At 34.8% G+C, this 13,935-nt stretch overlaps 1 protein-coding gene across 2 annotated transcripts in view; it reads left to right on the top strand.

Moving 5' to 3' along the window:
* The window catches only part of NBEA (neurobeachin), a 461,177-nt gene that overhangs the window by 178,868 nt on the left and 268,374 nt on the right, over window positions 1-13,935 (top strand). For both annotated transcript variants that reach the window (XM_058860312.1, XM_058860303.1), the window contains exons 32-33: window positions 9,019-9,173; window positions 13,214-13,340. In XM_058860312.1, the coding sequence (XP_058716295.1) occupies window positions 9,019-9,173; window positions 13,214-13,340 (282 nt within the window). The remainder of the gene's footprint in view (window positions 1-9,018; window positions 9,174-13,213; window positions 13,341-13,935) is intronic.

Genomic DNA, 13,935 nt, shown 5'->3' with positions numbered 1-13,935 from the left:
AATGGCAGGTTCAGGCAAGTCCAGCAGATTGGGAAATGTTGCATTCTTTTATCCAGCTAAACAAATGTTTTTGAACTGTGGGTATCTTGATAAAAATACAGATGTAGCCCACAGGACCTCAACTGACTGTTTACACTCCATGGCTGCATTATTGAATGATACCCTCTATTCAAGCAAGTATTCCTCTGTGCAGATTTTTCATATTTCCAGAGTACTTACTTGACCACTGTAACAATCCTTGGATGGTCATGGTGTTACTTTTCCAAATTACAAAGGTGGAGCAGATTCAGATCCTGATCCTATAACTTTTCAAGGGGAATGAAACAAGGGTTAGGGGGAAAAAAACTTGACTAGTATATTGAAAGAGTAACTGAAGAAATTTAAGTATTAATTGAGAAAGCAACATGAATTTTACCTAGTGATGATTTCTGAACATTTTATTTCCTGTAGTATCCCAATAACTTGGAAAAGTGAAAAAAACCCAAAAAAACAGAAAGATTGTCTTTCTGTACTTGCTCACATAAATGAAATCATGTTTATTAATATAAAATAACAAGTAAATAAGATAAACTGGGGTTTTTTTGGGTTTTTTGGTTTTTTTTTTAAGCTAGAACTATGCCTGTAAAACATATTTCTGTAGGCTCTTGTGTTGCTGTAGTTTATGCAGCTTTTGGTACTTCACTGAGCAATGTGGCTGTTGGTCATCTTTATTGTCCCTGAGGAGAACCATGAGCAACGGAGTGTATTGTTTTGTCAGGTTCTATTTCTTTCAGGTTTTATAAAATAAGCACAGTGATTCCATATTTATAAGCAAATCTAGGTTAGAGAAATGTATTTTTCACATTAATCTGAAGATATCCCTTAGTCCTTATGAGGCTAGTTTTTTGGGTTTTGTGGTTTTTTTTTCACTTGGATGTCTGAGTGCCTAGCAAAAGAGCACAGTTGAAGTAATTTTCTTTAATTATGATCACAGACGAAGGTAAACACCATATACAGTAAACTCCTGTAAAGAGAATTGAAATTAAGAACTGTATTTTAGTATTTACTACGGCATGTTTTGCTCTGCATGTTCTTCTAATTACACATTGCTAATGTGTTGGTAAGAGTTATTTTGTAACAGGCTACCGCCTATTCTCCCGTGGAATTTGCGCAGTTGTAAATGAAACATAAAAGCAGAAAAAGTGCCCAGCATGTTTTATCAAATGGGAGCTGTGTGTAGCTAATGTATGCAGCAGTTCGAGTGCTATCAAATGTAAATGATGAGGTGATATTGATGAAAGGAGGGGATTGAGGTCTCGGGGGGCGCTGATGACGGATTGAACAGAAGCGGCCTTGCGCCGCACGTAACTCAAGTCTGTCGTCTTCACCACTCAAAGCCGTAATGGGAGGTGGCAGTCTGAAATGAGTTGCCACGGCAAAGAGTATTATTTTTGAAATGCTTTCACACAAATCACTAGGCCCTGCATACAACTTAGTTTCATGCTTTAATGTCATCAGGAGGCACAAATTGGTGTGTCTAATTGTTTGCCACCTGCCAGCAAAATGAGCTGCCAGGCAGCCAGACGGGTTTGATTGTCTGTCAGCTCTTCAATAGATTGAGAGTGACAACATCAAAAATTTCACTTCAAACTCTGAAGCTTTGAGCAGCTTTTCAGAGACCTCTTCCCCACAAGTGCTTCTGGACAACTGCATTTTTCAATTAGTTTTCAATATATTGCTGCCTTCTGCCTCATCTGTCTTAAGGTAGCTGTAATTACATTATGAGCTATATAAACAGATTTCTGGGACACAGGAGCCTGGATCCTCAAAGTTATGACATGTCTTTTAACGTCAGACCGAATTTTTTGAAAATGGCATCCAGGTTGACATTTTTAGAAGCAAACACAAAGGGTTATTTCACCTAGATTTGCGACTAATGGAGCATAACTCACCAATAATACCTTTTTGCCTTCTCATCTTTTGTCTGACAAAATTCAGTCGCTTTTACTGATTTTTAAGGTTTGGGGATTTCTTGTTTCTTTTTTGTTGATCAATTTGCATTGGTCTCACTAGATGCAACCTAGATCATTATGATTTTTGAATTTGTTTGTGATTCTACTCAATTTTGCATTTTGAAGCTTACACTTGTTCATCTCTATTTTTTTCTAGTAGAGATTTCTTAGATAGGTGCTATTACTGAAATTGAGAATGCTTGTGGCTTTGTGTCTCATTATTTTTTCAAACTGAAGTAATTTACATGCATATTTTCTCTTCTTAGAATTATTTCAATGGGAAAAATGCTTGTATAAGCAGAAAATCTTGAGTTCTTAGAAATTAAAAGATCAGTTATTTTTACTGCTATTAAAGATGTGTGTCCATTTTAATCCATTATCATTTCCTAAATGGGAAGAGTATAGGCTTGCTTAGTTTACTTCTTGGTGAAGTCTTTAGAACAGATTTGAGAATACTTTGGAGAACACATCTTTGAAGTATTTTAGTTTTGATTTTTGCAGGTTTTTGGTTTTTTTTTCACCCTGACAGAAGGACCTTGCAACCAGTTTTAAACGTGCTAGAAGAGGTGGACAACTTGTGAGATCCAGTCAGGTCTCATACATGTCCTTCCCATTAATACAGAGACAGGTGGTCTTCAAAAATATGTTTAATTTTATGTAGGTATGCTATATTTAGATGGATAACTTAAGAGAATCGATGTGTTTTGCTAGAATATGGCAGTGGGATGTTCTTTTTTTCTTTTTTTTCTTTTTTTTTATAGTCAATAATAGAATGGGAAAAGACAAGAATTGTGAGAGAAGATGCACTGAAGGATCGAATAGGGAGGTTCAATGTCTATCTGTTGTATGATTTCCTGCCTTTGGGAGGTCATTGGCATGCAGTAGTCTGCTAATTCATTTAAATAGGAGGCCATATTCATGTTAGAGTCATTAGATTCTCCAAATTATGGCTTGCTGAAAAATAGATTTGATTTTCCTGAAATCTTTTTAAAAATTAGTCAGGTATAAATACATTTTAGTCTTCTCCCAATAAAAATGGTTACTTTTTAAAGTGAATTACAAATAATTGAAGAAAAGTAGACCTTTCCCATGAATCAAGAAGGGACAGGTACAGGCATTGTCTGTTAGGCACTGCATTCCCCATTACTTTAGGTGTCACAGTAGTGTGTGATTGTATGAATGAAAAACCTAATCAGTAGTGTGGGAATTAAAGGACTCATCTGGTTCCAGTTCACTCAAGGTAATTTTCATTATCTTTGTGCAGTGGAGACTGGTCCAAAGAAAATACTTGACAGCTTCTCTAGAATATATTTTTCTAAGATAGCAGTAAAAATACACTCCAGAGAATGAGGTATGGTTTCAGATCCTGTTAGAGAAGAGGGCTGAAGTTGCATTGTCTGTATTCCTAGAGTCACTCATTTAGTAAATATAATAAAAGACAAAGGGAAAGCTTATTGCCACCTCAGCTGTTTGTCTAGAAGAAACAATTTATCCTAAATTTATGAATAGGTTCAAGTTCAACCAAAATTGAATTTTATTTTTTTATAAATAAATTTATTTATTTTCATCAAGCTGTACTTATATTCCCCATGTCTATCATTTAGCAATCTGTACACAGGTAGCTCTTTCAAAACTCCTCTTATCACCTGTGTAATGTGAGTCTTTTCATATTCATGGAACTGTAGGTGTATGTGGCCTGAAGTTGCTGAGGAGAAACCAGCATCTCCCTACTCTCTAATATAATTCACTGACTATATAGATGAGAATTATACTGCATTTTTGTCTTGCTCTTTATCCCTATTGCCTTCTTTCACAGGACTGATTGCAGGTTTTTAGCTTTTATATATATATATATATATATATATATATATATATATATATATATATATATATATATAGGATTAAGTTCTTCAGCCATACTTATTTATACCTCATATTGATTGTTTCTTTGGGGTTTTTTTCTATATTTGATGATGTTCCTGACACTTAATACATTGCATGTTCGCTTAGATTCTATTCACTTTCTTCAAACTTATTAAACTTCCAGTATTTCCCATTTCTCTGTTTAACCAAGACCATTAATCTTTCTTGATAATTAGCTTTTTTATCTTTTAAAGTTTCCTTTGTTTCTTGTCAGTATTTTAGAACATTTTAGATGCTTCAGGTAATTTATCCTGGATGCAAAGGATGAAATTTCTTTTTGAATAAGTACTTACTCCTCTGCTTGATCCAAGAGTGATGATCAATGACCTGCAAGTCCTTGTCCTAAAACCGCACCTGAGATGATTTGCTTTCTTCTCATTAGAAATGAGAAATTTTTGTTTAGTAGATTAGGATCGTTTCATGTACTTTAATATTTCGAGGTTTTGGTGAATGTGTGGTATCAAATGATTGAAAGAATCTATAATAAATGGATATTCAGTGCTAATATTTCATTTGCATAAGTCCCAACAATTATATCTTTCTGTGAGCCCTCCACATCTCTTCTACAACTCATGTGTACAACTCATACCTCACAATTTTTTAATCTCCTTTTTTTTCTCCATGGCTGTTTACTCTGAGTTAAACCTTTCCTCCTTGGTATCACATGTCTTATCTTAATCTTATCTTAATGCAGTCAGCCTAATAAAAGGTTGTTTATAGCAAGATTCAGAATGTGTTGTTAGTGTACATAGTGACATTGCAGGCTCAGGTCAGAGTCTGGGGGTGAAATTGGAAAGAGCAGGTGGTAAACAACAGTATAAATGTTTCATAGAGGACTAGATATGTACAGAGATATGGCCAATATAAATAACTTTCAGAGAATAAATATTAAGCTTTCTTTTCAGAGATTAAGTTAATCTAGCTGTACGAACAAGGTAGCGTGTAATATAGCAGACAAATTGCCCCCCACTTTCTAGTGTGATTTCTCCTGAAACCTCTCAAGTTGCTGTTTGACACAGGGCAATTCTGTGAAAAACTTGCCTGAAGTCTGTGCTGCTTTTTAAAGAATGCTTGAAAAATCCTCATGCGTTCTGCTGCTGTGGGGGAGGAGAGGAGGAGCAAGAATATTAATTCAGCCTTAAGAGGTTTCACATATCCCACAAGAGAGTAAAGTGATTCTAATTTAATTGCTGCTGCTCAGATAGGTAGCTCAAGACATCCAGTATTGAAGGCTTATCTCTGACCTTTATATTGACCACAGTGATTAAGTTGGAAAGCCTTTAAATTTTAAAATGGAAAAGAGATACAGAATGTGAATTGCAAAGAGAAAATATAGAGCTGCATAACCTGATTTGTTCATCACCAGCACTGTGTAGCTAAATATTTAAATAAAGTAAATTTGAGAAAGTGGTGGGTTTTTTTAATTTCCACTTTCTCTTTTTGCCTTTCAATACATTAATGGCATTATTTTCTATCTAGTTATTTCATGCAAATTTCAAAACCCCAGAAGAACCCTGGATCTATTTGCTGAGGTTATTTAATGAACCAGCAATGCATAAGTAGTATGTGGGTTGAATCAACAACACTCATCGTAAGCATGATATGAATTATGATGACTTCGGGCTCAGGTTTAGAACTGGTAAAGGAACAGTGATTAGAAGCCACAGGTATATTTAGAATTGTAAGCCATCCAGTGAACACAGAAGTAAAATCAGTTGCTACAGACAATTACTACTAATTTTTTACTGACTAAATCATTGGAAATCATTTGAGACCATAATGATGGGATTCAGGCAAATGTGGGCCAGTTTAAGATATTTAGGGAGTCTCAAACATGTTTTACAAAATGAGGCCTAAAATGAAAATACAGAAATGTATATAACCTTTTCTTCTAGTGTGTAGGTTTCTGTTCCTTCATGAAAGCAAAACCTGAATGCCTGACAGATACATGTAAGACATCTATCACAGTAAATTCATTCTTCGTATCACATTATGCTAAAGTATAATACCTCTTTCATAAGTCTGATTTGTTTTATTTGCCTGTTTGCTCTGTATGTGCTGTTGGAGTAGTTAGATTGGTTAACAGAAGACTCTCTGTACTTGAAGGGCCGTCATTCTCTTTCACCTTTCTTGTTCCGCTGTCCCTCTTATTGTTTTGCACATTTTTGACCACTCTATTTTATTTTTCATACAGCTTTTCTGTCTGCTTCATCTAGATGTCATTGTGTATTCACTCACTGTATTTTGTTTTATCAGTAGGAATGAGACATTTTGACAAGGTCACCGTGTATGACATGTCAGAAAGCTGCATTTTCTTTCAGTCTGGGATGATGTCATCTCACTGATTTTCCCTATTCTAATGGTAGAGAGGTTTCTCTTGATATCTCTTTATAATTTGTTATTTAATAACACCTGATCTATCCTAATGCAGTGATTTAGACATACAAAACAATGTCAACCATGTGTAGAGCATTATATCTGTGGGATTTGTGAAGGGTTGTCCTTCTTACTATAAAAGCTGTATTTCAGTCCTAATCTATGCTCATTAGGAGTCCCTTCCAAATCAAACTGATCCTATTACATCTGGGAAATAAAGATGATACATATGGTCTTGGACACTCTGAAAAACCACTGAACTGTTTAAATATGAGCAGGAAGACCTCAAATTTAGCTTCATCTTTTAGAAAATTCGCAGGAGAACAGGAAATACCTCCACAGTGATTGTATTGCCAGTTTAGCAGATACTAATACCAGACTTTATATGAGGGGAAAATTGTTTTTCTTAAAATAAAATGCATGTCTTTCACTCACACTGTCTCACATTTGGGAACACTGGAATGAGTGTGTGTCTAAGGAGACTGTTCAGCAGCCAGGCATCTTTTTAGCTTGTATCCAGATATAAGGTCCAGAATATGTTCCAATGACATGGAGAGCATGGGATGACAGCTGTCAAGTCTTCCTCACATCTCCCATGTTCTTCATATTTTGGCCACTCTTTCCAGGTTTTGGATGTGCCATTTTTATCTTTATGGACTTGCCAACAGCCTCTCTGTCCTTCCCAAGCTCTTGGAGTCATCACTCTTTACAGTTTTTGTCAGCAAGGTCACCTTGTGAAGTTACACATTTGCCTGTTGTCTTGGTGACCTGATAATCCATGTGCCAATAGAACAGTTCTAAAATGCCTTTTCCTCCTGTGTGTTTCCTTCTTATGCTCCAACGTAAAAATACTCCCATTCATTCTTCATTCACTCTTTCTATTGCAATTCTCTACAAAGGTAGTGGGTAATGACAGTGGTTTCCTTTTGAAATTAATATAACTGGGAAACACTCCCACTTGAGAAACAAGTTCTAATTTCTTCTCGTGTTTTTATGACACTACAAGGACTTTGCTTTTGAGTTCTTATTCAGTATTATAACCCAAATTCAAATATTTGATTGAGTTATTAATTGAAATAGAGATCTTTGTATGTAGATTGGGGCTAACTCTAGGAAATTCCATGGCGTTTTGCAGCAGATTAATCTAACCCCTGTAGACCCAGCTTTGTTCAGCTGTAGCTGCTGCTATGTAAACACTTCATATGAGCAGTGATTGTAAGATTATTAACTACAGACAAAAGCAATTATTTTAGGGTCACTTATCTAAATCAATAGCTATTGCATTGTTCAAACTCATCTATTCCTAATGTAAATGGACTGAGACAAAAACCCATCAACATGCCTAGGCTTACCTCTCTAACAGTAGATGCTTCAGGGTGGAGGCAAACTAGTGTTCAAAATGCAGAATTCAACTGCCAGCACTCTAAAGAGAGTGAGGAGAAAAATGCTTATGGATTGTTCTATACACTGTCATCACCAGTCTTTAAAATCCAGGTTCACATATAGGAACAAAGAACATCACCGGAAAACATGGTGCCACACCCTATGATTCATTATATACCATCATATTTACACAAAAATTTAACAAAACAGTTACTGAAATAAGTTCTTGAGCAAAATGTGGCCTCATCACCCTAAATGATTGCCTTCACTTGCTCTTTTTTTATCACGATTAATTTTAAAGAGTGTATCTGCTTAAACAGAAAATATACCCAATTATGAAAATATATTGCTCAATATTATACAAATATACTTTCTTTCAGGTTTGTTTTTCTCTCAGGTTTGCCACTGAAACAGACTTTTAAGGACAAGGGGGTTTTAGAGATAAATGGAAATATTTAAAAGAAAAAATGTAAATGTAATTGCTTCCACTATGAGAGCTGCCCAGTGTTGAAAAAATACTGTCTCCAAGGAGCAAGTCTTTTGGTCTTCACACTTAAAAAACCTCAAAGTGTGATTTTAAATTAGGTTAAAAAAGGTTATTTGTCTGAGTGCAATGTTGTCTGCTTATATTTGATATTATGTTGGATTTTTTGTATGAAAGCCATTTTCTCTTCTTAAAAGCTTCAGATTCTCAAGACTGCCTTTTAAACCTCAGCAATGTCAAAACTGTGAAAGCAAGTATTTATTGTGTTGCCTTTTTGCTGTTTAATGTACATCATGTGCTATTGATTAAGATGAAAGAAGGCTGAAACTAAAATTGTTTCTTAGTCATCTTTGTGAAAGACTGGTACATTCATGGTGCTGGGGAATAACCTACTGTATTCAAATGTGCAGATGAAAGGCAAAAAATTGTTATCTTAGGTAACTTCATGAGGATCAACAAATTCACAGTCTTTATGACTGCATGCATATAGACTTCTAGTCTGCTGGCATAATTTCTGTCAGCTAACATCTTTGCAAATCTAGAACACATTGCAGTGTTCTACTGCTAGCAGTATACAGCAGTTGATAACAGTGTTCTCAGGATATTGAGATGGTGGTCTTTCCATTTTGTGGGTGTTGGAAGACAAATTTAGGGTCACATGAAGCTGCAGAATAAGGATAGGAGTATGGTTTTAGGGCCTGTTAACAGAGTTTTACACCATTTCAGGAAGATTAAGAAAATTTGCAATATTATGTTATTTCTCAGCAGCGGCATCATACAGCAGCCTAAACCCATCACAACCAAAACCTCTTCCTGGCTCGGTTGTGCAATTTTAGTAATCTGTTGTTTCTTTTTCCACAGGAGTGTGGTTGTACCAGTGAAGAAGCCCCCTCCAGGTAGTCTGGCTGTTACCACCGTTGGAGCTGCCACAGCCGGGAGTGGACTGCCACCGGGTAGTACACCTAATATATTTGCTGCAACAGGAGCTACACCAAAAAGTATGATTAATACAACAGGTATTGTCCTTAAATATTCTTGTGACCCTCATTTTGTCTTTGTTTTTTGTTTTGTTACCTTCCGTGGTGGTTTGTTTTTTAATCATCTTTGTGTTGCTGTTTTTGTAGTTCCAAAATAAAACCTGGAAGGATCAAACCTTGGCCTATATTAGATACAGTGTTTTCTCTTGGTCTATATTTGTAATCTTTGATAGTGCACATTGGACTTTCACAGCCTTAAATAAGTTAATAATTAGCCTCAATATTATTTTGTAACTGTAGTTTAGAATTGAAATGAGCTAACTTTTCTAGTGCTCTGCAGTAGAGGATGTTTATGTGATAAATACCAATTAATCCCTCTTTATGTATAAAAGAAAGTAGAGACAAGCAGCTACTCAATAAACATACTATAGATCGTAGAGGTTGAATATTTTGGATGACTATTTGTCAGTAAAAATTTTGCTCATTTTGGAAGGTTTTTTTAATAAGAAACTACTTAATTTAACTGAATTCATGCCTTTTCTTATGGCCTATAGAAGGAAGACTAGACTTTCTTTTTAAATAATTTTAAATAGTAGTAGTGGGATTCTCTATCATGAAGGAGCCTGTTGACAATGGAGACTGGTTTCCATTGAGAAATGAATCCTTACTGAGAGCTACTGATATTTAAATTAAGCTCCTTTGAAATATCTGGCTATAGTCTTTTTTCTTTCTAAAAGAAACAAAAACACTTGAGAGAAGAGCTCTCTTCAAGGATATCACAACTTCAGTCAAGGGTTGAGAATGTGAAAATCTCTCTGGGGTTGCAGCAAATAGAAGGGGATGCTTTTGGCATCCTTCTGCTTTATAGAGTAATATGAACTCATTTTTTTTTCTCTTTCCTTTTGCAGATTACTTTTAATACCTGATAATAGAACTTTGATTTTTCTAAGTTCTATTTTTCTAGTTTTTTTTTCTATTTAAAAAAAAAAATAAATATGATCTTAAAACCTAATTTTCCTGAGGCAGATGGGAGGAATGAATACACTGAATAATATTATTGCTTCTCTGAGCAGTTCCATTTGTGTAGACACTTCTGTTAATCTTGAATGGATTTCCTTTTAGGTATTCCTATGTTGTGCAAAAAATATCATGCACTGGAAACCTTGTTTCCAGATGATACTGAATCGTATCATTAAGCTTTTCAGTTGTCTTACTAATTAAATATCTGAACTATTTTGGCTGGAATGTAGTAGCTCTTGTTCGTAAGTAATTGTATTTTAAAATCAGTCATTTCCCCACTACTGTTCTTAGTAGAGGGCAGTATTGCAAAAGCCATGGTACTATGGCACTGTGGATTAAAGGCTCCCTTTTTTGGCAGATCTTACAGTTTCTTTTTTCTTTTATGATTTTTTTTTGATCCCAATCTATGGATTAGCTTGATTAGATGAGAAGAACTGATTGAATGGAATTTCAGCAAATATGAGGCTTAATTAGAACTATATATGTACTGAATTCTATAATAAAGCATTATATGAAGATTTAAATTTTTTAAGATTTAAGTTTTATATCAATGTTTTAGAAATGCTAAACATATTAATGACAGTTAAAAAAGTAGTATCCCATTGAAAATATTTAAATAAAATATTAAAATTCTCATTTTGCCATTTTTAATTAAGCTATGCCTATGATAGTCAAAACAGTGACTCATGTAAGTCAGTTTTTGAGACATACAGACTACCTAAAAACTTTCTGGTTTATATACTTCTAATCTATGAAATATCTATGTTATTAATTATTTAAAGATAGTGTATAGAATTTAATTGAACAGTACCTTGTTTGTTTGGGTTTTTTTTACTATGAGAAATAGAAAACAGAATGCAATTTTTTAGAAACACTAGATGTCCCCCCAAACCTATTTACAGTTGTTTTTACAGTATGTCACAGATACTCTAGAAACACAGTCATATCTATGTGATGGGTAGCACAATTTATAAGGTATATTCTGTGCTGGACTTAGGTGAAAGGTGTTTTTTTTCAGTTATTCATGGGTTATAGTCAGTGTTTACATTCCATCTGCCATTGCTGTCACAGTCAATGTCATGTCATGACTTAATGAGATGTATGTTACTCAAGTCCTTTAGTGCTGTGAATGCATCTATGGGGAGATAGGTTTTCTTCCTTCATCTTTTTATGTAAGAAGCTGGCTTTATAGTTTCTTAGACTGGATTTCTGTAATTCATATCCTGATTCTTACTTCTATGTTAATCTAATAGTTCTAGGTCTGTTCAATCTTCTGGAAGCCTAGCTGGCTGAGCTTAGCAACTGCATTTTTAAACAACCTTAATGAAGGAAATTTCATTTCGGAAGGGAAAGGGAATAAACAATAAAAATCGGTATTCCCTATATATATATGAATTTTAAAATTAATAAATACACAAATGCACACACAGAAACATATATATGTGAAGGTTTAATCTTTCTTAAGATAACCTATTCTCAGTTAAGTTGCTGTGATTTCTAGGTTGGCACAGATAGCCTACCTTATAGTTTTGTGTTTCTCAGTGTGTTTGGGTACATTTCAAATTTGTATTTAATCCAAGATAGAACACACAGTGTAAGCCACAATCCATCTCCCAGTCCCACTATTAAAAAACTGCCTAAATCAGTTCCTAATGTAAATCCTGAACCTCACCAGCTACACTTTAGTGTCAGCAAGCCCACTAAATCCTGCTTACATTTTGGTAGTGTTTTGAACTTAAATGTTCTTAAATGATCTAGTCAAAAATCCAATCTTTGCCTTCTTTTATCAGTAAAAAGTATCTAAAGACAAATTCAATCAATCAATCAATTAATCATTCCTGCTGCCTGAGTATTTTTTACATTTACCAGCATTTGCCCTCTGCTTCACTGCTGGCTGGCTGCTTAAGCAGTTAAGAAACCATAAATGCCTTGTGGATCTCTGTAGGAACTGAAAAAATATGAAAAATTGAAAAATAATATACACCTGTGTAATGCAAAGGACAATGATGTAACTGCTAAAACTGACCATTAACAGGGCGTTAATAAATATCAGTTTTGAAAATGGCCAGAATAATGTCACTGATCTCTAAACTGGGCTTCCTCACTCTTCATTGCTAACTTGGATAAATCTTGTTGCCTGTCAGCCTCATCTCTGGTAGCATTGCAGTCCCTCAGGCTTTGAACTCCAAGTACAAGACTGTTTGTAGCTACCTTTCTTGCAGTGATATGTTGCAGAAGGACTGTGCAGAACAGGGACAGCATTTATCACAGCACTCTCACTGTTCATGGCCTCTCTGAGCCTTTGCTGGTTTGCTTCAGAGAGGCTGAACTCACAGCACTATTTCAGCAAACATGATAGATTGGCATCCAGAGTCTAAGTTTAGCCCTTAGCTCTGACCCAGATCACTTAAAAGTATAAATGTATGCTCTGTGTGCATCTTTTTTTTCTGGGCAGCTGTTCACAACCCATTGAAATGATGTCCCCATTGCTCTCCTTACTTTTAATATCTTACAATTCTCCTTGACTCAAGGAAGGAAACAGAAAAATTGTAATTAGAATCTTCATACTCCTCAGACACCAATTTCCCCCATTACTTCCTGAAGTGATGTACATTTTCTATCTTCCCTGTATTTTTTTTAGTTTCTATTTTAGTTTCTGCCTGTAGTTGCAACTGGGCAGCCAAGTGTGCATGTATAAATATATTTTAAGAAATATTTAAAGTTTTATTCTCAAGCTCATCTTAAGTACACCTTTATTTTGGAAAGATCTTGCTTTACAGTATGATGTAAAATTATTTTCAACTTTGGAATATAGTTTGGGAATAGTGGAAATGTGATAAGAATTTATTTTGCCTGATTTTCAATAGATTTCAAGTTTATTATTTTTATACTAGCAAAGTTAAGGTATTAATTTTTTGATAACCATATAGAAAAGTTTTCACTATGTTAGAAAAAAATAACATTATTTCCATGCTTAGGAGTAGATTAATAATATAAGGACTATTTTAAAAGTTTTGTTTCTTAAGACTGAATTAAGGTTTGTGTTTTTTCGGGGACAGGTGCAGTAGACTCAGGATCTTCTTCTTCCTCTTCATCATCCAGCTTTGTGAATGGTGCTACCAGCAAAAATCTGCCAGCTGTCCAAACTGTTGCTCCAATGCCAGAGGATTCAGCTGAAAACATGAGGTACACAAGTTCTATCTTTTAATATTAGTAATAATTTCTCTTCCCAAATTACTGTAAAAAAAATAACTCATTTAATGTTCATTACTGTAGCTATACATGTGCTACCATGTATGTACTTTTTGGGTACCAAGGATGTGTATACTAAAATAACACTTCACCAAAAAGTCTGAACTTTTCAACTGAAGGGTCTAGCTTGTTCAAACTATGCCAGGCACTAATACTTCATTAAAGTAATTTTTCATCTGGCTGGTTTATTTTCTTTATTCAATAATGCTAGTACATATTGGAAAGTAAGCAGTTTGGTAATGGAGCACTAGGAAGTGGAGGGAGACACGCAACCTCTCCTGAGCAAACAAAGTCCTGCGTTAAACTGGAGAGGACAGAACCAGACCTGTATTTGAAAAGGATAAAAAAATTTTACTTGTTCTGGAGTACTCTGCAAATACTGTGGAATTTATGAGGCTGACACACTGCTGACTCTGACATGACATTTCCATTTACTTGAAGCCATTTAAAAACTGTGAAGTTTAATCAAATTATGATCATCCTCTTTCCTAAAGAAGCTTACAGAAACTTTTAAAAACAGGTGTGATTT

This window comes from Poecile atricapillus, chromosome 1 (assembly GCF_030490865.1).
Source record: "Poecile atricapillus isolate bPoeAtr1 chromosome 1, bPoeAtr1.hap1, whole genome shotgun sequence".
Classification (NCBI taxonomy): domain Eukaryota; kingdom Metazoa; phylum Chordata; class Aves; order Passeriformes; family Paridae; genus Poecile; species Poecile atricapillus.
The sequence above is the reverse complement of the archived record's forward strand: the minus strand, read 5'-3'. Positions and strand labels throughout refer to the sequence as shown.